Source organism: Corvus brachyrhynchos, unplaced genomic scaffold, assembly GCF_000691975.1.
Source record: "Corvus brachyrhynchos isolate BGI_N302 unplaced genomic scaffold, ASM69197v1 scaffold136, whole genome shotgun sequence".
NCBI classification, from domain to species: domain Eukaryota; kingdom Metazoa; phylum Chordata; class Aves; order Passeriformes; family Corvidae; genus Corvus; species Corvus brachyrhynchos.
The window spans coordinates 633,932-660,037 of NW_008239080.1; the positions used below are offsets into that span (position 1 = coordinate 633,932).

The 26,106-nt window shown below is 35.8% G+C and overlaps 1 protein-coding gene across 27 annotated transcripts in view; it reads right to left on the minus strand.

Annotated features, from left to right (window-relative positions):
* The window catches only part of RIMS1 (regulating synaptic membrane exocytosis 1), a 246,029-nt gene that overhangs the window by 119,483 nt on the left and 100,440 nt on the right, over positions 1 to 26,106 (minus strand). For 22 of the 27 annotated variants that reach the window (XM_017739265.1, XM_017739252.1, XM_017739268.1 and 19 more), the window contains 10 exons: positions 14,507 to 14,574; positions 13,660 to 13,770; positions 11,633 to 11,732; positions 10,080 to 10,203; positions 4,513 to 4,569; positions 4,073 to 4,119; positions 2,913 to 3,025; positions 1,749 to 1,879; positions 1,257 to 1,428; positions 971 to 1,127 (listed from right to left, as the gene is read on the minus strand). In XM_017739265.1, the coding sequence (XP_017594754.1) occupies positions 971 to 1,127; positions 1,257 to 1,428; positions 1,749 to 1,879; positions 2,913 to 3,025; positions 4,073 to 4,119; positions 4,513 to 4,569; positions 10,080 to 10,203; positions 11,633 to 11,732; positions 13,660 to 13,770; positions 14,507 to 14,574 (1,080 nt within the window). The remainder of the gene's footprint in view (positions 1 to 970; positions 1,128 to 1,256; positions 1,429 to 1,748; positions 1,880 to 2,912; positions 3,026 to 4,072; positions 4,120 to 4,512; positions 4,570 to 10,079; positions 10,204 to 11,632; positions 11,733 to 13,659; positions 13,771 to 14,506; positions 14,575 to 26,106) is intronic. The other 5 variants (XM_017739272.1, XM_017739256.1, XM_017739275.1 and 2 more) reach the window with 1 other exon arrangement.

The window sequence follows — 26,106 nt, forward strand, 5'->3', positions numbered from 1 at the left end:
GAATAGTTTATCTCCCTAAGCCTCCAAAAGTGAAACTCAAGTAAAGAAAAAAACCACTTTTGTGCTATTTCAGTGAATATGCTGAATCAGCTTGCTGAACAGGAAAGGCGATGAGGCAGCATATGGTGAGAGAAAGGAAGAGGAAACAGCACTGCCAGCTTTTAGAAAAGCTCAAATATCTCAGGAAAACTAACCTTTAATTTGCTCTCTATATACATATCCTCCGTTTGGGCATCTATGCAGCAATTACAGCAGCATCACATATTTATAGTTCATTCCTGAATGTGCACCAATTTCCTACCCACTGGCTGTACTGAATGACTTCCATGTTTTAGAAAAATCAGAAAAATAGCTTGAAAATGTATTTTAAAATAATTCCCTGTATCTTTCATATTTCTAAGTAAATCTTAATTTAAATGAAAAGAGAAGCCACAGTGTTGAAGTACCTCCTTCTTTTAATGTCCCTCATACAAACCTGAAATCAGACTCACTGAAACAACTGTACCTCCCTAATACATGAATACAATTTCTCTTTCCTACATTTTAATGAGCATATTGGAGGTTGACACTAACTTTATGATGAAAAGTGCTTTTAAGCCTTGTAAGTCTTTAAGGACTCCTTTTTTAAAAATAAAATACTTTTAATTTTTTTTAAAGTATCCCATAATTATAAACTTCATCTTTCCATTTAAAAGGAAATTTATGCAAAGAAATCTTTGAACAATTTAGTTTTGCTATTGAAAGCCAAATCAATTCCAGCAGGTTTCACATACTTGAAAGTTATACATCACAGGTGTAAGGCTGACATGTCATAATGTCATAATTTAAATCAACTTTCTGCCACAAATTTTCATTATTTTTAGACTATGAAATAGTATCTTTTTATTTTATTAGGAATTTAAATACCATTACACCATATCCAGCATTTCTGATTTAAAATTTAAGAGACCTTAAGGGAATTTTGACCTACTTTGTAATTTTTTGCTAGTGCTTTCTCCACCATGAACATGTCTTCTTGGCATGAATGGTGATGGCTGAGGCAGAGGTAGTGAAGATTCATCATGTGTCTGTAGCTTATACCAATGTGGTTCATCATCTAAAAGTGCTGTCTCCAGCTCTATAAGAATCTAGCAGAAAAATCATCAGGTTTCAGTTTTACTTGGAAGGCACACACAGAAACATATATACAAAATATATATGCATATGTATTCAAAACCAAACAATGAACTCAGAAGAAATGTGATTGTATGCATCACCTCTCCAAGAAATTCACTCTCTTCTTCTTGTACTCTTGGCTGATCCCATACAGTAATTTCAAGCATTCGTTCTCTAAAATCTCTACGATGTACATGTGAGTAGAGAAAAGTTTGATTCCATTTTGGCTCTAGACTTTTCTTTACTGTTTTGGTCCTTCTTTTACTTTTATCACTGAAACATAAATATTTTTTGTAAATTATTCTTAGAGATAAATCAGAAAATACCATGTATTCATCAGGGCTTAACTGTTTTCATTCTCTCTTAGGCAATACTGCCTAAATGAAAAAAGCATTTTCTGCAAAGTGATCACATTCTTACATAAGACCACAAAGTTAAATTGATACTGATTTGCATGATTCAAGTGCAATTTTTTGTTATAATTAATCTAGCTATACAAAATTATAAAAAGGAGTTCTCAATAAGCATTCAATAAAAGTTGATTCAATACATGGTAAATTAAAACATAATTTTCTCAACTGGAATAGTGTTACCTTCGGTCAGGAAGAAAATACATTTTTACATAGGGATTTCTGGGGCGTCCATCTACTCTTGGTGGCAAATCTGTTGCCTGTAGAACATTTACTATTAACTGATGTCCCACTTTGTCATACCAGAGTTTAACCTACGGGAATCAAGTTACCAGAAAACATTACTGAAAACGAAGAAACAGAATTTTCAGACTGCATCAAAAATAACCACAATGTAAAAGTAACCACTGATTTTCTTCCCAGAGACAATGAGATATATTGCATTTCAAATCCCTTAATATTTAATTAGGTTAGCTGGAAAAGATGATGGTATATACCAAAGACTTATATTTATCACAGCTGAATAAAATTATGGTGCCTGATTATACTTACATTGTTTACTGTACTCACTGCATAATCTTGGATCTGTAAGTGCACTTAAACCAGCATGTCTTAGCTCTGCACCTTAAAAGCTACATTAAATAGGAAGCTCTGACTGCATCTAATTTCAAAGCATAGTTGAAATCTATCTACTCAGATTTATAACCCTTTCAAAAGTTTTTAAGAAAACAATAATATACAGCTACATCATTTCTTAAGGGAATCATAATATTAGGAAATTTTTAAGCCTGCTGTATACTTATGAATTAATATGATCAATATAAAGAATATAAGAATGTAGAAAAAGTAGTCTAAGTACTTACAGTATATTTAATAAGCAGGACTTCAATTAGTATTACAAGAAAGTTCCAAGATGTATCTAAATTAAAATGCATTACTAAACAGTGTAATGCTTAACAAATACACAGCTCTTTAAATTCTCCCATAAAGAAAATAGGGATACTATGCTTGTTATCTGCAGATTACTGGACATGTACAGCAAAGTCACTATTTTCAATGCAGAAGCTACAAAATGACAAGTTTCAAGGCACTTTAACGGGCTTTTCTCAACGTAAATTCCTGCACTCCTGGGTGTATTAAAACAACAATTTCTAACGTCTGCTATTATTACAGTGATGGCTTGTTAGTGCATACAGAGGGTGTCAAAAAACTCTTGAAACATGTTAATTTTTACCAACAGTGAACATTTCTCTTGACCTCCCAACAGACCTTGGAAATGTGCAGGGCTGAGGGACCAGCACTTCACAGATTTCCATTAAGAACTCAAGAAAAACAAAATATGCTCACAGAAAGCTGCCCTGGTAGGACCTGAGGTGCATCCCGTAGGGCTCCAGGGCTAGTTGGAGATATAACAGAAATAGAAGGCCTTTCCATCTTCTGAGATTCAAAAGAACTTGAACCTAAAACCGCATGAGAAACACATGAACTTACCATCCAAAATATGGGTAACTTACGAACTGCTTTTTCTTTGAATTGTATAAAGCTGATGTAGAAAGCATAGTGAAAAGAGTGCTTGTTTACCCCTACATCCCAGATTAAATCTGTCATTTTTTGGTTCATTTGAAACAGCATATAAAAAAATTGTTCTTCAAACATCATTGACAAATCATAGCAAGTGTTTTAAATAAAATACTGTTCTCTGACCGAATTACACATCTCCCTTCCCACGAAAACTACTCTCATTCTAAAATCCTAAGTCTTTGATGAATAAACCACATCTGTTGTATGGATTATACTCCTGGTAGCCTCTGAAACTTTAATAGGAAGACAGGCAGGACATGCATCTCACATGGAGGATATTTCAGCAACTGCTGGACATCATCAGATCTCCACCAGAGAAAAAGAGCCCTCACCAATGATATGAGCTTGTGACAAGTGAACACACCTTCCCTGTCCCAAGGAAGGTTTCTAGTTGCATGTCAGGAAAGGCTCAGATGGAACAGGACTAGGAGACATGGCCCTCAAATACTCTGGCTGAAAACTTTCAAATGGCATAGTTAAAAAGAACACCAGTCTTTTGAAGTATGATGCATAAAAAATTCACCTAGCCAAGGTTTTCTTGGTAAAAAAAAAGAGAAACAAGAACTCTGGACTTACTCTGGATGGTGCAGGAGGTGAAGTCCTGACACCGTTTTTAACTTTGGCAGTCCCTTACACCTGTTTTCTCTCTTATGTTAAGGGACGTAAATGATTATTTTGGTACTAACAACACAAGATATAGAATAAAAAAATATAGAATTCTGCTAACACTTGAAATCTTTATATGCTTAATAACATCCATATTGCTTCAAATTTAACACACATGACCAAAACCCATTGAATTTTGTCATCCAAAAACCTCAGAGCCAATGTGATTTCCACAGATCATCTTTTAGAAATTTCATAGCTGAAATAATTGTGCTGGGTACAAGATCATGCTTAAAGAAAGAAACAAGGTGTGTACTCACTAGACTCTAATGGGGGGTGGGAAGTCTCGGGAATCCGTGGTATATCACTAAAATGTGAATACATAGTAATTAGAAACAACAGAGACAACCTTCAGCCGTGACAAATACATTGCTGGGACAGTTTTTTAGAAACATGGATCTGTTTCTGTTCTAACAGGTTACAAGGAAGAAAGAGGAAATATTTAAAGACATACTTTCCACTAGCATTCATGAAAATCTTACCAAGGCAAACTACCTTCAGGTTAAGGAACTAGCAGGTATAACAATATGAGCACTACAATGTTAACATTATGGATGGATTACATGATACTTTTACAACCACAACAATAAAGAAAGAGAGCTTTTAGGAAGAGAAAGGTGGCAAAAGGAAGTACAGCTATGGTTGTTCAACTATTTTTTGGAGGAACAAAAATCAAAAAATAAGACAAAGATTAACTCACTAGTAATTTTTATATAAACGTCTCAAGGAGTTCAGAGAATGAAACTGATGAAAATGTCTTACAATGATAAGAAAGGAAAATAAAGAGCATTAGCAATGTTAAATGAACAAGAGAATAATGCATTTCTCCAAAGGATAAAAGAAAATCAAACCATATAACAATTGGGTATGGACATTTTTCAACACATACATATCCAACACATATACAGATATAAGCAAGATAAACTGCTTAAGTCCACACACATCTATCAGCATTTTCCCATCACCAAATTTACTCTTCCATCAAAATCTGGATGATGCTAGTTCCTGGCTCTTTCTATTTTCAGCCATCATTGAAAATACATTACAAGGGCAAGAAACACCTCGTATTGTACAAATCTTAACAAAGCAGCAGAGCAGGGAAAGGGAAAGGGAAAGGGAAACAAAAGTCTTCAGTGAATTACTTGAATGTATTTTCATCCACACAGACTAATACAAAATTGGAACTGCAGTAACATTTCTGAAGAACATTTACAAGATTTTAAGTCTATAGTTGAGAATTTTAAAGGTATTCAGACATTGTCTGCTCAGCGAAACACAGAAATCTTTCTGACTTGGAAGTCAATAAAACTAAGACTCCTAGGTATATAAAAGTCACTTATGAAAAAGAAACAGACACTTATATCAGAAAAGGAATGCAACAGTGCCCAATCACTGAGCCTTAAGTTCACTTTTCATGTCCTGCAATTTAAACTTATGGTGCCTGTGTTTTAAAATAGACTATTTCAGCTGTGTGTTAATGGCTCAAACCAGCTTAAACCTCACATCACTAAACACGAATGTACCTCTCCTTGTCTTGACTTCATGAGACAAGAATAATGTGGTTTTCTCAAACACATGGAATTATAACTGAGTTAGTCATTCTTGACATGGCACAGTACTACTTTACAAACATATGAACAGATTAACCGCCTGTTGCTCAGCGGGGCTGCTGTGCAGACTTCTTTCTCTTAACGCATTTTCTCTTTTTCCAGGTCAGACTTTCCAGGGCATTCCTCATCAGTCTGAAGGATTTACTTACCATAATCAAACAGATTTTTCTGTTCAATCCAATGTTTAGTTTGCAATATTTTCTTGTGCTAGAATATGAACACTCTCATCTGAAGTATAGCACTGTTTGTAACAACATCACTTTTAGGATATCTAAATGAAGGTTCACATGTGCAAGGAGTGTTTCAACATGGAAAGTGCCACCTACAGTCTCAGGTTGTATAATCCTGGTGTGCTTAAAGAAAGACACTAAAACTAATTCTGTTTGGATTTTTTTTCTTGTATTGCCAAAAATACAGTAGAAAAAAAAAGGCTAAAAATAAACTTCAAATATTAATTACACATATAAGCACTTAATAACTGATTCACATTTATGCTAAGGCACTGTCACTCTATTACGACCAATGCAGAAAAATTTAATAATAAATCAACATGAGAAACAGATCCACACAGTTTACAAGAGGATTAAAGGTTGGCATTTTAATTAGAGAATGAACATTCTAAAAGGAAACTATAATCTAAAACCTTTTATGTAAGAAAACTAGTCATATCTAGTCTGCTTTTAATTTTGCACTGCAGAAAATATTGACATATGATTTACAAAAAAGCTCTCTAAAAGAAATAACAGCTCATGACTTAAAATATTCAAAATTAGACTAGTCAAAGAAAAACAAAGTGAAAAGTTGCAAAACTGCTTATCTAATACAGTAACAAAATTTTACTCCCCTTTTGGAGCAATATGAACTTGAGAAAAGTAGTGTCAGACACACATCCAGTAAAGATCTACCAACTTCAAACTTTGTCTTTCTATCTCTGCCTTGGAAGACAAAGGTACTTTGTGGTCTTACATGATATTACATATGATTATCTTGTGTCTGATCCTTCCACACCTCAATGAATACATAAGCTAGACCAAACTCTACCTTAGGTTGAAACTACTCTGTGCAGATATATGGTCTGTGAGAATCACTATTTTGCACAGGAACAGCTATAATTTCCCTGAGGGATATAGTCAAGAGGTTGATCACTGAAGACAAAACAAATTCAAATGTGGTTGTAACCTACACCTTTTAGCTTGTTCTGGAACAGATGTATCATCTTCTATACCCCACAGAGTTTCTAAAGAGTTTCTGAGTACCTCTCCCCGGTGCTCATCCTGCTATTTTCAAAACCATTCCTTCCCATCAGACCCTGTAGATCAATCTGCAGTTTGCACTAATTACATTACTTGGGCAGCTCTCTGGAGTTCAGCACTGCCTGGTTTATGATGGAGGTTCAATCTCCTTGCCAGGACCTAGAGCACAGTACCAGTCCCTGCACAGAGGAACTGAATCATATCAGAAAAACAACGGCTTTGGCAGCATTATCTGTGGAAATCTCAGCAAAGATAGCTAGCATCTGACAAAGAAAACAGAGACAAATGAAAAAACATTTGTTTTACCTGCACTATCCCACAGAGCACACAAGAGATGGTGAGTTAGTTACCATGCCACGTTTCTTCTCCAGAAAGCATACTGCCAGAGGATTTTCTGTGGTGTCCTATGTTAATCACCTCTCACATTGTATGCATATTCATAGGTAATTCTTCCCCTCATATTGAGATAGCCAACCCATTAATTTTACTTTTTATATGTTCCTTATCCACCTTGTGTTGCAGCCATTAGAATTAGTGTCAATTAGTTTCTATGGAGTTTCCACGGTACTAGTGCGGTTATACTATTTATTATTATGTTATTATGCCTTTAGCTGCTAATAGTGTTATGTGCTTCACATTTTTCTCTAATAAACATCCTAAATTATCCATTACTTAAAATTACATTTGCTGGTAGACACAGAAATCCAAATTTACAAGATTGAGCAAATTGTTTAGACCACAATTTTGTAACTGGCAGTCTAATTTGTGGGCAGTCTAATTTGTGGACTTACAGTCCTTCCATTATTCACTTAAGGCAAACCATGTCATATTTGGGCTTTTTAGACCTAATATGCTAGGAATTTTTAAATCAAGACCATTAAAAGTGCTGGTACATTATCTGCATTATTAATACTGAAAGATGAAAACACTTAAATTATGCAGATGAAATACCATTTTCAGGCCTTTCGGGAACTTATTCCCTCACAGGAATTTTAGTTGTAATGGATTATCACTTAATGCTGTATCAAGCAACTTCAATTTTGCTTAGTCAGCACCTAAAGCACCCACCAAACTTTGCCATACTAGATTTGCTGGATGGGATGAAATTAAATTCCCGGTCATGAATTTGAAACTATCATACAGTTTGGAAAACAAGACAAAGTGAAGCTATGGACAAAATCAAAGTAATCTGTTAATGTAAGCAAACCATCTTCCATTATGCAACACAATTTAGATATATCATAATTATTAAGAAAAAAGAAAAAAAAAGGAAAAAGAAAATCATGTGCAGCATGCTCTTTCTTTTGATAACTACTACCAGGATTTCCTCTGTTGTACAATGTCTGAAACTTTTGGTTATTTTCAGATGACAGACAGGTAAATACCAATCTGATATAAAGCAACTGGACTTTGACTCATTACTGCAGGATAAAAGGGAACGGTCTTTAAATTCCAAAGTTCTATGCTCTAGAGATATTTATTTGTTCTCATAAAATCCCTAAAAAACAAGCAAAAGAAAAGAAATTTTTAAAAATCTATTGAGACATAACTCTACAAGAATAATGCTGTTCTATTTTGTAAAAACCTCCATGCCAAGACTCCATTTACCTCAAAATAAAAGCAAAACCTGATGTGCTCTATTTCTGCCTACGTATTGAAAAAATATGCACGGGTCATCCAAAGCAAAACTTTACATTTTATTGGTACTACTTCTGGGTGCACTATTCTAGTGTAAAATCCACTGCTCAGATTCAGGAACATTCTTTGACTTTGAACACACTTCAAAAAAAGGGTGGTATTTTCTCAGTTTTTCTTCAGGAATGTGTCACTGGAACGCAGTTACCTTGTACTTAACTTCTCTAAACTAATAGATTTATCAAATTTGTAAACTAAAAGAATATATTTGGTTTAATACTGAAGTTATCTTAGAAGTTAAGGGCACACAACATTTGTAATTATATTGACAGCAATAAATATATCTAAAGTCCATTGTTTAAAATGCTAATCTAGCACTTTCCTCTTACATCAGTTGTACAGTTGTACAAATCCATTTCTGTGTTTCTTCACCTGAGATGTGGAGTCCAAGTCGTGCTTGGTATCAATATATTTCTTTTTTGCTGATTTAAACACTAGACTTCCAAAAATCTCCTTAAGGCATGCTATTCTCAATAACAAAGACGTACGACTGAATTTGCAATTTTCTTTTAAGAATATCTCTTAATCTATCTGACTAAAAAATGCAAAATAAAGCTTCTACTCCCCCACAGTCTTCATCGGATGGTAATTTTAGGTTATAACAGCCACCATTATTGCATCAAACTTTCATTTTCCATTAAGAGGTCAAAGTGATAGGTGGAATTACCTATTAATGTCAATTTTATTTAAGTACTTTTAATAGAGATTGCCATTAAAAAGGCAAAACTTATTTGCAAAATATAGCTACACTCACATAGTACAGACAAAATCAATAATCACAATGTAAAAGAGGAATATTTTAGTCAGAAAGAAAACAAATAGTTTTTTGTTTCTAAAACTGAAAAAGTATCATATTTCAGACAAGCTAAAATTATAAGATGAAAATAGCAAATTCAAAAGAATCACTTTTATTGTTAATCATGTGGCTCTGTTTCGTAAGGTAAATGTGAATTTACAATAAATTATTCATATTCAGTGCTGTATGACTTAGCTCAAAACATTCCTGGTATCACTAAAACTACTATGAATAATGCAGGGCCAATCTCCCTAATTTTATCAATTTGAACAGATTTTATTTTCTTTATAAGGTTTATTTGGGAAATTGAGAATACAAGAATTGTTGTCACAAAACCCCAAACCTGGGTTCATAATAAATAAAAATAGTTATAAACATAACACATTAATGCTAATTTTTGAATAAACTTTTTGCTTCCACATTTGACTTCAATAACCATCATTTAAGGGTAAATAGAGTCTTTTCAATTACAAGTTTTGTGTTTCCTTTTTTAGCTCTTTAAAGAAGGCCTGTTTAAAATCCTATTAGCATTGACTTATTAGAGTCCTGCAATGCTTCCCTCCACTCATGGAGACCTTTATAAGTTATTCTGATCTAGTAGGCTGAAAGCATGAAAACCAGAAGTTTCTCATGCACAGGTATACCTAATCCACCAATTTCCCTTTGCTGCTTGGCAAAAACCTTTACAGTACTTTGACCACACAGAAAACAACACTTATACATATACGTCACTGCAAAGGCACAAGACTGTAAATGGTAGAGAAGAAAATGGACTATACAGAATGTCAATAATAGAAAGTGAATCGTATCCCTTTATTAAGCAATAAAAAATAATTAACTCACAAACAGTCCCTTTAAAATTCCCATTAGCAGAAATAATAGCTATGCTTAAGAAGCAAGTCTTTAGCCTTACCCAATAGGCCTTGAAACAATAATTTCAACTTGAGGTTCTGATTTTGATTCTAAAATAATGTTGTAAACTTCTTCATTTGTAGCTCCAGGCAAGGGTTTACCATTCCATTCTAGAACTTCATCCCCTTGAATTTAAAGAGAAGTTTATCTCACTTTCATATTCTTCTACAAGCAATGAAATTTGTATTATCAAGTAACATAAAAATTATTTTAAATCATGAAAGAGCTGTACTGAAACCTTCAGACACTTCCTGCCAAGCTGCTTTCTAGCTGGTTGGCTCCCAGTGCTTACTCTTGCACAGGGATGTTCTGTTCCTCATGCAAGATTTCATATTTGCCATTACTAAAATGTATGAAGTTTGTGCAATTACTCGAAGTGTTATCAACTACCCAAATTTTGGACATTTTTTGTAAGGATAAAAGTGGTTTTTGCTAAAAGCAAGGACTCATCCATGCCTTTTTAGTGTGTTCTAGTCCCATACAACAAGATGAACAGACTTTCACTCATTGGAAACGAGCAAAACAATGGATTTTTTCTGGGAAATAATTTTGGTTCTAAAACTACTTTTAGAAATTAAAAATAGCTTTCATTAAAAAGCCTCAAACAAACCTAGACCAGAAATAGAAAATTAGGATTTCAGCCCAAATAGTTTAAGATCAGTGGAGACAAATTTATTTTCTGTAATTATATAATCTGCGTTTTAAATCTATAAACAACTATAATAGCTGGTGCTATCAACCCCATGTGTATTGACTTGATAAGAAAGAAAAAATTAAAAATGCCAAAAAAACTAGAATATTGTTAGAGACTCATCATCCTTTCTACTTCTTTATTACTATCTGCTTCACACAATTATCCTAAAGCCATACACATTGGCTTTGGAGCTTCTGGGTTCTTATGGCACTACCTAGGTACTCTGATTTGCTAAGACAACACTTGGAAAGTAGTTGCTTAGAGCTATGGTAAAATATAAACCATTAAGAAGTGACTTTGAAAACCAAATGCTGTGCATAATTCTCACTTCATTTAGAGGCTTGGAAAGTGCCATTAGCACAGCCATTCATTTGTAAGTGCAATATATACATCTAATAGAAATTACATATTTAGGACCAGTTTTTGGGCTTGTTTTCCATTTTCATTTGTAACAGTTAACACTAAAAGGAACACTAATAAAATCCACTGTGTATGCAGTGTATCATCGTTTAGTGATGTGAATTTTGTTTGCCACCATCAGTTTTAAAAAAAATGTTTGCATTGCTTCTGTAGAGTGTAACAAGTAGCTCCTGATCTATGAAACTAAAATTTACCAGTGAGACTCAGTCCTGATACCAGAATTCCTCAGGAGTGTCTTTTGTTTTGCTCATACATCCAAGCAATTGGAGTTCATAATAAACTAGAAACATAGGCAACCATGGCATTTCATAATAACATTATTGTTCTGTACTTAAAAAATATTACCATATCCCATGACAAATGTTGATATAAATTAAAGGCTGCATTCAATAGGCCATTACTAGAAGACAATATATTTTATATGCAACTGATTGATTTACCTGCTCTGAGATGCCCCACCACATCAGCCAAGCTACCTTTCTTCACTTTGGTAATGAAGGCACCGAGTCGTCCTAATTCTGTCATTTTTCCTCCAACAACCTGGTTAATCACAAATTTGTGAGTCCCCAAGCCACAAACCAGACATTGCATTGAACACAAATATAATGACTAACCAGTTTTCACATAATTTTTAAAATTCCACCTGAAATGTGCATAGACAAATCTATTGTCGATTTGGGTTTTAGAGAGGCTTAAAGACAAAAAGAAGTAAAGCTGACACAGAATGATTAAAACTGATATTCCTTTTACTGTGTTTGACTAATCAACCTTATGCAGTTTGGTAAGTATCTACATTTGTTGCAGAAAGAACAATTTTTAATAAATAACCTGGCAAATGCACTTTTTACAAATAATTGTCTGTCATGTACTCAAATTTAAATTGCAAGTGCACATCAGTTCAAGTGTATGAAATCGCAAAATGCAGTTGGTACATCAACTGAAAACTCAGCAAATACACTACTATTAAATATGGGCAGCAAGCTCACAGGAATGTTGATACTGCTAAAACACAGGCACTCTCATCCAAGAACATGACAGGACAAACCAGCAACCTCTGGCTTTTGTTAAACAGAACTGAACAGATCTGTTTTTGAAGATGACTCCATGCTACAGAGATCAGGAACATCAGGAAAAAAACCAAGTTCCCTCAAGAGACCAGATTTTAAATAAAATACAAAGAAAATGTAGTCTTTCTGACTTACTACTCCCTTTAACTATCTTACTCTCTCCAGTCAGGTGAGGGATTTGGGGGGTTTTTTTGTTGGTCAGGAACACCGTGGAGTTTTATAATAAAATGGAACAGTAGAATGATGGTTCATTAGGGATTAGTGTGCCATTAGTTGCAATCACAATAGATAGCAGGAGCTTTAATATCAAAAAAAGGTCCAAAAGCCTATCTGCCAAAAATATCATCACATGATAATGTGTAAAATTTATCAGTGAGAGCCTTAGCTTGTATTACGTACAACTGAAACTTGAAAAATCAAAGAGAAAGTCTACAACTCTACAATCTACATTTCCTACTAGGACCAACCTTTTTTTCTCACATATTCAAACAGAATTGTTTGCTGGCAGCAAAGATCAGCTTTGTGCTATAGACTACTAAACATTTAGAAGAGTGAAGCTATTTTCATCTTTTGTATTACCATGCCACACTATCTCACTTCAAGGTGGGAATATTTCAGATTTTGCATTGCTTCTGTTCTCAGTGGAGAAGGAAGGACACCCAAATTAAATTCTCTCAGTCATCTTTGTTGCTCCATAGATTTAAAAACATACACGGAGAGGGAAATGCTTGAAGTGGTCCACCGTATTCCCCGCTAGCTTCAGAAACAGCACTCTCTCTCTTTTCAGTGCTCTGGCAATTTAGACACATGAACCTAAAAGTCTGCTACAAATGTAAATTAGGGATTTAAATCAATTGGACAGTGTTGCCAATATCTCAATTTCAGGGTGCTGGATGAACTAGTATTACATTTAATATAACCTCTACTATGATTTAAGAGGGGTTTTTTCAAGTTTTTGTGTAAATATTTAGTTTCTTCCTAAAAAAATTCTGTTTTCAAATGGCTGTGTGGCTTTTGAACACTAACCTTGTGAGCATTTGCATCCAGATGACATTTAAGTATGTGGATTATAAGATGAATTACTTGACTAAATTGCAAACAGTAGAGCTAGAAAAGGCAGTACTCCATTAGTGTATTGCCATGTGCAGTATATATCTTGCAGACAGTCAAAACAGTTCAGCCCCTTTGTCATGGATGACTGAAGACTGTATAGAAGGAGTAAATGTATTTATAGTCATAATTTATCTGTATAACTTTCAAAATTTACTAAAAGAGAGGAATACATTTTTTTGTCAAAAGACCATGTGATTGGAGAGTCCTCTGATTTAATGCATTAGACCTCTATGTCTAAGGTCAGTGGAACTTCCTTTCATTTAGAACATAAATCATGTAATACTTACTTTTAGCCCTAGCAATGCACCTGATTCTTTAGGCATGGTTGTTCTCTTGTTAAGAATAACACGCCCAATTAAGCGATCTCCCTCTTTGGAAGGCTGCCACGTTACAGGATGCTGTTGAAAAACAAGCATTGGAATTAAAGAAGTGTGGCCATCTCCCAGTATTTAGATGCACATGTATAAACCAATAAAATTACTGTATCATCATGTCACAGTAGACACAAACATCCTTCAGATGTGTTGCATATTGCACCTGAGCTTTCTATTATTGTAGCTGTTGGACCCTGGCTACATTAAACATTTAGGCCTCTTGTAAGAGCATCTCAGCATTAAGTCTACAGATAGAATAACAATGCATTTCAAACTTCAATACAATTAAACATTTTAAACACACCTTAGGTAATAAAATTAAATACTTACTTTTAAATTACACAACTCTGAAAAGTGCATTCAGAAGTTCTGTTCTTTAGAATAATACCTGTTATGCAGGCCTATCATATGAGGGTTCATTATATAACAAAATCAAAATTATACTTTTCAACTCCAAGTCTTAAAAAAAAATCACTAATCTTTCCCAGAGCAGCATCACACTCACAAGTGCTTTTTTTTGTGGTTCATAGTGAAATTAAGTGTCACATCTATAAAGGAATTAAATTCAAGTTAAGATTCACTCAATTTTACAAATATGCATTTTGATAAAACTTTCTGATTTCCATTTCCATGGTCCTCTAAAAGAAATTTTTAATGATGTGTGTAGAATATTTTTTACAGCCAAGTATCTATTCTGAACTGAAATAATTAGCAAACATTTTAACTCATACTTATGAACCTCTATTTTTCTATTTCTTACCGAACTAATAGGGGACGTCTCCCTGCTGTGCCACGTGGCAGGATCCAGCCAGTAATAATCCAAGTCACCTGGAAGAATATGAATAGAAAGAAATGTGTAATCTCTCAAACAGAGAAAGATGTATGAATGATTACTTCTGCATGCATGAATTTTAAAGTGCAATAGTTAGATGAAGCAAATGCAAAACCTTTATTATGGTTCAAATCAATATCTCAATTTTAAAACAATGTAGCATATTAATATAAAAATGAAATCACTAAAATAATGCGTTTATTTGGACCTCTGCTTTTTCATGAATTGCACCTTAGAATTGGTTGTGCGCACTATTTTTACCTTTGCCCAGTCCAAGAATGGACCCCAAAGCATCACATTCACAGCCCTCCTCCTCCCCACCATCTCCACAATAAACACACAGGACTATAGCTAATGATGACATGAGAGGGAATACTCCACAAAATAAGCACTTAGCTACAGTTAAGGACAGAACAGTCAACCACGCTCTAGAATCTGCAAAGATCAATGCTGTGACAACAGGTACCGTACAGATGGAGAGGCACAGGAGCTGGTAACAGAGTACCAGAGAGAACAGCCACACAAATACAGCAAATAGTACCAACAGCAGGTACAAGGCTGCAATCTTCTCTTTCACTTGGGACAAACTTATATGCTGTGTACATCAAGATTAAGCCCATGAATTACAGTGGTCTGGAAGCCATCAGCCTATCAGGACAAGGAGGGCACTTTAGGCAATACATCTTCAATATCTTACTTTATAAAACAGATCTCTACAATACTATTGTTAGATGCCTGTGTTCTAGTAAGAGTAGTGATCTAATAGAAGCCCAAACAAAGCATGCAAGGGAAAAAAAGATACCTTTACAGGAAGAAATTCTTTTTTATTCTTTCTCTACAAATATTTAGATGTCGAATATGAAATACAAGTTGTACCATTCTCTGTAACTCATAAAATCTTCAATAGCTTACCATCTACATGATCATATGCACAAGTTTATTTTTAAACAGCATATTACTATCATATGCATAACCACATGAGGCAGTTTGCGGTTTCATTAGCTACTGCAGTTCTGCAAGTTTGGAAAACACATTAAATCACACTAAAGATCTTTCAGTTTTATTTTTAGCATCCTTCCTTGTGCCTTTATAAACTTCAGAATTACAACAAGAACAACAAGCCCACAAATTCCACTGACACCTGCAGTGCTGGCAATCAGCTCAAATCTATGGTACAGAGCTCTCCAACTTTCAGTAATGGACCCAACAGTAACACCAAAATCAACTCTCTGCTGTGTGGGCTGACCTGCCACCAACAAAACACAACACACTTCATCTTCTTTCACAGCTATTTAATGCTCAGCAGTAGAGAACTGTTCAGGAGGGAATAACTGTCAGTTCCAGCATGCAGACGAATGTATCCAAGTGCTCAAACACATTTCTGCTCATCTCCACTGTTCCCTGCCTTCTTTTCCTGTCTTCCTTCCTAGATTCAGCTTCTTGGCCCCAATTTCCTTGCTGGTCTTCCACCTGGTTACTGCATATACATGACCATTTAATTCGTGCCCCTAGCATGCTTCTCCAAGTTCCTGCTGTAGCAAGATCCTCTCATACATCTTCTGTCTTGGCTAACCTGCTGATTTTCCTATTCTCACCATCTGCCTACCCTTTGCTGCCTTTTCTTCCCTGACCATGTTTTTCTGTTGTCCATCTTCTGTCTACTTCTGCTTCTGGCTTTGGTGTCCTTTCCGAAGGTTCTGTATTTTAATCCCTCCTTAACCTCAAATCCTTTGATACTAAGCTACATTCCTGCACCCTCCTTCCCACACCTAAACCTTTAGGTGTCTGTGCCTTTCCCCCCTTCTGTCTGTCCCATGCTTTGCTAAATTCCAAGCCATCGGCTACATCCACAGCAGTTGGCCACGACACCAATTTTCTCACCCTCTGCTCTCAGAAGCTGAGGGCAAGAACTGCACTGCAAATGCAGCTCTACTGAGCTGGAACACTAATGATATGCTCAGAAGCTGTAAATGTAGCTATCAAATCAAACATCTTGACTGAAAGTCACTGAAAGTGGTAAGTCTACAATTTGGTGAATATTTTAAAAGCCCAAAAATGCATGAATTGGGGAGAGAAAAGCACACATTCTTTAAAAAGGACTTAATTTTGAAATTCACATTAAAATTCAGTATGAATTTTAACAGACCACTGGCACGCAAACTTCTGGGAGAATTTACAGCTATAAAAGAAGTTACACAATGGAAAATACCAGTTAATCTATTCATAAACACTCATCAAGTAGAACACAAAAGTTAAGACACAAATGAAGACACTCCCCAAATGAGTTTAAAAAATACTTCATGCTAGCAACACTGACACTAGGGACATCCGCAGTTCAGTACTCTGTTGTACCTTTAAAAATAATTTCTCCTTGATCATCCTATGCCACTGCTGCTTCTTTGCCTTTATGCCATTCTTGCACTGCCACACCCCCAAACTCTCTGTTTAATTGCACAGAATAGCTTCACTGCACTAGCATCATAGAGATCCAGGCATAAGTAAAAACCATGCAAAAACTTACTAAGAGCACAGCTTCAAAATTTCAGATTTTCTCCAAAAAAACCCCACTGATGTATTTCTAAAACATATTATTAAAAATGCATCTGCAGTTTTAATGTATGAATTCCTTAGGATCAACTGAGTGAAACAGAGTAAGTATTTGCAAAACCTTTTTTCCTAAGGGAATAATTGAAAAGTTGTATCCTGACAACAATGAAGTGCTTTTCCTATTAACATGCTGCTGCTCAATTACTTTACTCTTGGATGCACATGAATACAATAATAAATTACAAGACACAAATGTGTCGAGCTTTTTCCATGAGAAGTCTTTTGCAGCCTTCAATCAAAATCCAAGATGGGGAGTAAAACTCTTAATAAATTCTTATTGGTTTTGTATCCACAATATGTATGCTTTCAAAATAAAGGGAAAGCTAAACTCATGCCACCAAAAATCCATTTTCTCAAAAATACTTTGTCTTCAGCAGCTATCCATACAAAAAGCTAATGCTCGGAACTGTGATTTCAAGTGAGATCCTGAAGAGCTGAGAAGTGCTGGAAACAACAGCCTTGTCTGTCTTGCGAAGCCAAAACAAGCACAAAATATGAGAGGGCCTGTTATTGTGTCATGCTGATTTCCAAACAGTCTTGAATACTGGAGATAAAATACCCCGAGATATTTTCCCAAATCCATCCAGACAGTATTCAGAGACTACTGAAATTCTGCAAAGAATGTGCTTCAGTGATTTGCTCAAATCCACGTGCACTGGATTTGCAGCAGTTACTTAAGACAAGAATCAGAATTTAATGATAAGAGTCAGTCAGTCCATGTTAGGCACTTAATTGACACATTAGCATACAGCTGCTAATTCATACAGCAGTTCTATCAGTTAACTAAGAAACTTAGACAAATATTTTTCAGAGGCTACATCTAAAATTCCTCTGCAAACTGAATAGTCAGACTACGTCTCTCTAATTAATCCATAGAATCACAGAATGGTTTGGGTTGGAAGGGAGCTTAGAGATCATTTAGTTCCAACCACACCTTCCACTAGACCAGGTTGCTCCAAGCCCTATCCAAACTGGCTTTGAACACTGCCAGGGATGAGACATCCACAACCTCTCTGGGCAACCTGTTCCAGCACCTCACCACATTCACAGTCAAGAAGTTACTCCTAGTATCTTATCTAGTTTGAAGCCATTCTCCTGTGTCCTATCACTATAATCTCTTGTAAAAAGTCCTTCTGCAGGTTTTTTGTGGTCCTCCTTTAGGTAGTAAAGAGCTACTAGAAGGTCTCACCAGAGCCTTCTCCAGTATGAACAACCCCAACTCTCTCAGCCGGTCTTCACAGGAGAAATGCTTCCATCCTCTGACCATCTTCACAGCCTTTCTCTGGACTCACTCCAGCAGGTCCATGTCCTTCACATGTTGGGATCCCAGACCTGGATGCAGCACTCCATGTGATGTCTCACCACAGTGGAGCAGAGGGGCAGAATCACCTTCCTCAACCTGCTGGCCACACTGCTTTTGAGACAGCCCAGGATGTATTTGGCTTTCTGGGCTACAAGGTGCCAGCTCGTGTTGAGCTTTTCATCCACAAACACCTCCCAAGTTCTCCTCAGGGCTGCTCTCAATCCATTCTCCACCCAGTCTGCACTTGGGGTCCCTTGATCAAATCCACGTCTCCCCAGTTTAGAGGCAAGGATGCCATATGGGACAGCATCAAACTCTTTGCGCAAGTCCAGCTGATGTCACTCTTCCTTTACACTGTAACCTCATTGTAGAAGGTAACCAAATTTGTCAGGCATTATTTGCCTTTAGTGAAGCCATGTTGGCTGCCACCAATCACCTGTCACCCTTATTTTCCATGTGCCTTAGCACAGTTTCCAGGATCATCTGCTCTATGAGCTTGCTGGGCACAAAGATCAGACTGACTGGCCTGTAGTTCCCAACATCTCCCTTTTTTTTATTTTTAAAAATGAGGGTTATGTTTCCACTTTTCCAGGCAGTGGGAACCTTACCAGACTGTCACAACTTCACAAATACGATGGATAGTGGCTTAGCCACTTCATCTACCAGTTTCCTCAGAAGTGGCAGATGCATCTCATCAGGCCCCATGGACTTGTTCACCTCCATGTTCCTTAGATGGTCTCAAACCTGATCTGCTGCAGCAGGCAGCTTCTCGTTCTCCCAATTCCTGCCTTTGCCTCTGGCAGCCTGGGCAGTGTGGCTGGAGCCCTTGTCAGTGAAGACTGAGGGAAAAAGTAATTCAGTACCCCAGCCTTCGCCATATCCCAGGTAACCAGGCCTCCTGTTACCGTCTGGAGAGGGCCCACATTTTCTCCAGTCGTCGTTTTATTACTGACACACCTATAGCCATTTTCCTTGTTGCCCTTGATGTTGCCAGCCAGATTTAATTCTATCAGGGCTTTAGCTTTCCTAACCTGATCCCTGGCTGCTTGGACACTCTCTCTGGTGAGCTGCTGTTACAAATGTGGTACATCCTATCATTAAGCAGGGAAGTACTTCTACACCCAGGAAAAAAGTTCCATCATTTTATCAGAAAAATAATTCAGTGTATAAACAATATATTCTTAAACCATTCTAGTTCAAGCTGCTAACTAACCACATAAAAAGAATACATGAGTACCCTGCCTTGGCAAACAACCCTCACATTCATGTGGCAAGCAAATAACTCAAAAGCTACCTATTGCCTATTTACACAGAAAACTTCACAAATATGTTCATTATCACTTAGTCTCCAACCAATCCACTTCAGATGTGGATTACAGTTAAGAACTTAAATCCTTGCAGGACAAGATCTGTGTTTTACCATCTACACAGTTCCAGGACAGGCTGGCTCGTGCAGCTTGTGGGAAGAATGCACCAGAAGGTGGTGAAACTTAGGTTTTCTTTCATACTGAAAATACATAATTGCATCAGATTTTAGTTCCCTGCTGGCAAATGTCCTAAGCACTGAATATGAACATACTGTAAGACTCCAAAGTTAAAATAAAGACTAGTACTCCTTAGAAGTAACAACTTATATATACAATACTCCTATTTCAGATACAGATGTGGCACATAACTCCCAAAGCTAGAACTAGCCTCTTAAATTGCTCCCTCAATTCAGTATTTACTTAGGTATTTTCATTTAATGATGAGATATAAAATTGCTTTTCTTTATCTTAATTAAATTTCTGAGTAACAAAAAAACATTGGAAGAGGATCTACAGAGCTTTATCAAGCACTAGGCTTTAAGATTTAGATAACTGACAACTTGGGCTTATTCAATACAAACTGAAAATAAATGGTTATTCCTTACATTTGCATCCAGAAGATAAGGACATTTCATACTCTTTCTCATACAAAATGAACACTTCAGCATTTTATTGTGAAACAAACCCCTTAGTTTAAAAATCTTTCTTAAAGTGGTAGTTACATTGTAAGCAAAGCAATGCTGATTGATATTTGCAAACAAGAAATAAATAATTAGGCAAGGACATAGTGAACTTATGAAATATTAACTAGATAGTTAAGAATGCCAACATTAAGCTAGAACCTAGTGAAAATCCATTTGACTCCTCCCCTAGCTACCATGGCAACAGTGTTCCTTTACAAGAGTTTGCAAATTCACAATTATTTTTGATTTTGTAAAGGAATGATTTGTCAGTTGCTGATTATGAAAAACTCTTTCTGTGGATTCTTTTTTTTTTTATCTGGGCATAAGGTGAATTTTCTGTGAACTGTTTAAAACATAGTATGGATTTGTTATCCAGGTATTTATTGAACAAAGACTTTTTATTATATAGATTGTGATTTTCTTTTAACTAGGTGTACAGTTTAGAGACATACATTTTTATAACGAAGTATTGCACTTGTGTTCATTGATGGTTGAAGGTTTCTCAAAAGCCATACTTGCAGAAGACCTTCCAACACAAAAACAACTGGGCCCATTTCTATGTTTCAGAAAATGGACTTCCTACCTGAATTATTTCAGTGTTGTTTCAAGGCTTTATAAATTACTGAAAGCAAGGATTACTAATCTTGCCAATGGAAGCTTAAAGCCAAAAATCACAACCTATCTAGTCAAGTAACAAACTGAGGATTTTTGAGTATTCCTAAATTTTTTAACATAGCCACAAGGGACATAACAAGGAAGCTGTTCTAAGTTTCCTGAATCTCTAGGGAATCTTCTCATGAACTCCCTGAGCCAACATTATTTGGTAACTTCACTCAAATACCAAGAGTCTTCAAAAGTTCATCAACCCCTTTTCAGCTAGATTCTTTTTTTTATCTCAGAGACCATCTAAACTGCTATTCTGAGGATGTTTAAGTCTTACTGCAAGCATGTGAGTCCAAGAATATGTGTGATTCACAGAGGGATGGTCCTCAAAAGCATATTCTGTAGGGTCATCACAAAGTGTGACAGAGACGTAAAATATTAAGCAAGATGCATGAACTCCCATCAATCTGAAAGTTATTTTACAAAGTTAATTAAAAATATTTTCTTGAGGATACCAGAAAAATGGTTAGCACTAGGAACTTAAAATCAACAAAATCAAACATTTTGATTTTGATACTGTGGCATTTAAGAATTTAAAGAAAATTTTGCTGTCTCATTGTCATCTCTGATTTTGCTGACTGGGATCACTCTCTTGAGTGGAATCTAATTTTGTAGATGGATGGAAGGAGATCTTCTTCTGGAAATTTAGAGCTTCTCTGAATAAATTTATTATTGCTATTTAATATTGACACTAACTTGTCTCAACAGTTTCATTGAGTTCCTGTTTCATATAATTAAGACCTTTAGTTTTGACATGATTTCTTGATAATATTTTTGTTCAGCATATAATGAAATTTGAAAAATGCATAGCAAATTATCTCAAAAAGTCACATCGTCCCCTAATTTTGGATACATATCTACACATAGCTATCTAGTCCACTAAAAACCTGAACAGTTCTTAATATTTTTTCTTCTGTTCTGAAAAAATTCCCAGCACTTCAAATACACCATGCTGTTCTTCAGCATAACACATTTTTTTACTGTGGGTTAATTTGGGTTTTTTTCCCTATCTCTTGTGCATATTAAACCAATTGAGTAGGAGTTGATTGCAAAAAAAGGTAATACTTCCATCTTGGTCTCCTTTGGTATTTTTCCTCTGAGGGTTTTAAAAATCTTAAGTTTTTTTTTTTAGTATTTGTTAAAAACTGATTTATTAACAAACTATAATTGAAAATCAAATCTGAAAATAAACTCTCCTCAAACCCTAGAGTGTTTCTATACTGCCAATAGCTAGAAATTTTAACTTCTTCATTTACAGGATGAAGAAAACAGGAAAAAAAATGTAAGGCTGTAAAACAGCAGCCCACACATTAGAAGTCTCAAGAATACAATGCCCAGTAAGGCTTCAGAGCCCTGGTAGCACACACTGCAAATAAGGTAACCAAAACAGGCAATGCCCAGAGAAACTTATTTGAACACACATTTTCTACTACCGTGTGCAAAGAAGAAAGGCATTTCTGCTCAGATACAGAAGAAAACACCCAGAAGAAAACAGCAGCAAGTGACAGCAAAGCTTCCCATTATCCACAGTACCAGGGAAAGGGAGAGAGACAGTGAGCCTTTCTGCTGTCCAAAGCACACACACAGAGTCCATCATGCAAACCTGCACAAGATACTTGAAAAATAACAAGATCATATTTCATAATCAAAGTTATAATTTCATCTTCATGAGAACTGGGGGAGATAATTAACAATCTAATGAAAAAGAAAGTCTGAGGATGGGGAAAAAAAAGACTCCTGGTTGTTCTGATCTTCAGGACTGTAGAAGGAAATACAGCAGATGAAATTCTCTAATTAAAGAGAAAAGCACTTCAGCAGTACCATGATGGGGTCATATTCCAGAAGACCAAATTAGGAAGATTAAGTCTGATGAGGGATTTTTTTTAGTTTCTTGTTTATTTGGTCTGTCTTTGTGGCTTTTTTTGTTGTTTTGTTTGTTTGTTTTTTCTGTTTGTTTTGGGGTTTTTAACTATCATTCATGAGAATCCTCAATTATGCTGCATTAGAAGATAATAAGAGGTTTTGTTTCTCCAGTTCAGAGGGGAGAATCTTTGGAGTCCACTCTGAGAGATCACTGACACTAGTAAAACAATGAGCAAAGGATCTTTGGAGCTTTGCTTCCCACCAGTAGAGAGGAAATAGTTAAGAATGTGAACATGAACAAATTTTGTGATCTTTGAAAAGGGAATAAAGTCAAGCAGAAAAAAAGCCAAAAACCTTTCTACAAAAAAAACAAAACCTAAAAAAATTCCAATGCCAAATAACCAAACCAAAACACTCCAACCTTAGAGAAAATAAGGAACAGCCACAAGAATAACAGGAGTCCAGCAGTCACAGAAGCATTTAAGAAGTAATGCCAACATTAAAAGCAAAACCAGCCCAATTCAGAAGAAGGAGAAATGCAGGCAAAGACTGACCAACTAAATCATAAAGGTTTCATTTCCTGGAAGAATCAATGGAAAGTTCCCTTTGAGTGTATAACTTAGAGTGATCAAGTACCAGGAAGCACGCAAGACAAAATTAGAAATGCAAAATATGATGCAAACAGCAAAGTATGCAAACACAACTGAGATAATTCTGCTACTCTTTAGTCCCTACTACTTAGTATCTAGTACCAAGTAGTTGCCAATCTCAAATACTATGGAAAGAATCTGCTACTATTCGGCTCTATCAGCAGATGTCAAATGCATTCAGTTGAGCAGGAGTTTTGTTTATGAGCATGCCATGTTAAGAGCCCAGAAAAAGTGTCTAGTGTAAGGTGAAAACCTATTTAGAATATATTCTAAATATATTCTGATCATGTTTGGCTAAAATTGGGAACAAATACCCCCTGAAGTATTCATTAAGCAGGGTCTGTAATGTTTGTCTGGAATATAGTAATAGTCAACACTCACACTACTGTTCTATGTAATAAAACAAAAACATATTAGATTTGTAAGTGACTTGACCCCAAGGACAAAGAAACGGCTTTTTATAGAAGGCCAGAACCAGACTTCAAAGCTATCCTGACCAACTAGAAAAAACTAACCAGAAAAAGAGGATCAGGCCCAGAGTAGACAAGGAAATGGCTCCACACTCAGACCAGTACAAACAAGTGTAGAAACAGGGAGAAATCCACCATTTGAGACCTAGCAGTGCAGAAGATGATGAGGTGGATATAATCTATCACAATGGTAACAGGAGAGGACAGCATACAAGCCTGGCTGCTGTTGGAAACCTACTACCCTTGCACTTTGGGAGTTACAGGGCTGGCCAGAGACCAAGACTCCATGCCTTTCCTACTTTTGCTACCAAATACGTCCAAAGGTCAAACTGGTGAGGAACTTAAGGTTTTGCTGTTAGTTAGGAGGACTTTGTTTTGTTTTACTGTCCACCATGGTTTGCCTTTTGGGCATCTTTGCACTTAATCAATACCCTGACATAAGAGCTGACCTTCATGACAGCTCATTTTCTCAGGTTCTGTCCTTACAGCACACAGTTCAATTTTCAGAGAGGAATATTTAGGATACTGAAGTGTCATTATGGGGGAGAGATTATATAAATTTAATGGAGAGAGCTATAGATAGCCTGGTTTAATAGTCCATCATGTATCTATAGTCTATTACACAAAAGTCTCAAAATTTTTTAAGAGAGACCAAAACTGGACCAGGGGATGTGGGGCTCAGTGTGATTTTAAAGCATCTTTTATATCTCCCAGTTCCATGCTATTCCAAAGGCTGGAGACAGGCTGATGTTTGTCCACTGCCCCCAGCACAGCCTTGAATCACCGCAACGCAGGGTGTCACTGCTCTGTATTTCTCAATCCTATTTCACCTTCTTCATCTACTTTTGCCAAGATGTGCAAGAGATCTCTGGAATGCAGTTTACAGCCATCTACCACAGCGAACAGCTTGAAGAAGAAACAGGGATTTAGCTGCTTTATGTAGCTATAAAGAATTTATTAAGCATGAGAGAGTGCAAGGCTTTGATCTTAGCCAAAGGTTTTCTCCAGTCCTATCCTTTAAATAAGTGCATGCAGAGCGAAGGCTGACCATTGTCTGTTTTGGCTGCTATTAAATCACATTTTCTCCAATGCATCCCTCAATATTCTGCCCCCAGTAAACTCTAATTCTCCTCTAAACTCTGTTGAAACTAAATAGATTGCTGACATGTATGTCTTAAAATATAGTACCTAACACACTATTTTCAAGAGGATAAAACCTCTTTCATGACTTATTCTACCACACATCTTTAGGATTAATTCTTCTAGTGAAAAAACTACTTTTCAAAATAAATTTTTATCTACAGTGTTATCAACTACTTAGATATAGGATTTTAAAGTTATTTGTTATTCTCAACACACTGCATAATCCCCTGGGAACTTGCAATGGTGAATCCTTCCCCTCACTTTCCTCTGTGATCCTTCAGTGATTTAGCTGAAATATTTATATATTTATATTATTTATATATAATTTATTTCAAATACAAAAGGGAAAAGCTGATGTCCTTCCCTGATCAGAAAGTGCAATGCATCAATATGTTCATGCAGAAATAGTGTACAAAATAACCAGAACTGTACATTTATTATAACTCATATATTATTATAGCATAACTGTATCTTATGCTAAAGAAACATATTTTTATTCTATGTACATGGATTTGATGATTTTTCCCCCTAAATAATATGCAAAAAGAAAAGTAACACAATCAATTCCCTTCTGAACTTGTTAAAGCTCCTAAGAATAGAATAATTCAGGAGATTGAGGACATGTCAGTTGTCTTCCGCCAAAAAGAAATAACACATAGGAATGTTCATGTGTTTCCTGAAGTAAATTTCTAAATTCTTTATTCTTGACTTCTCCAAAATGCAGTAATGCAATAGGAATATTATTACTTTTCAGAAACGCATTTATGCTTTGACGTGCACTTTCAAAATACAGATTTTTGTTTATAAGCTCGTTCCACATAGCATCACTAATGTCAAAT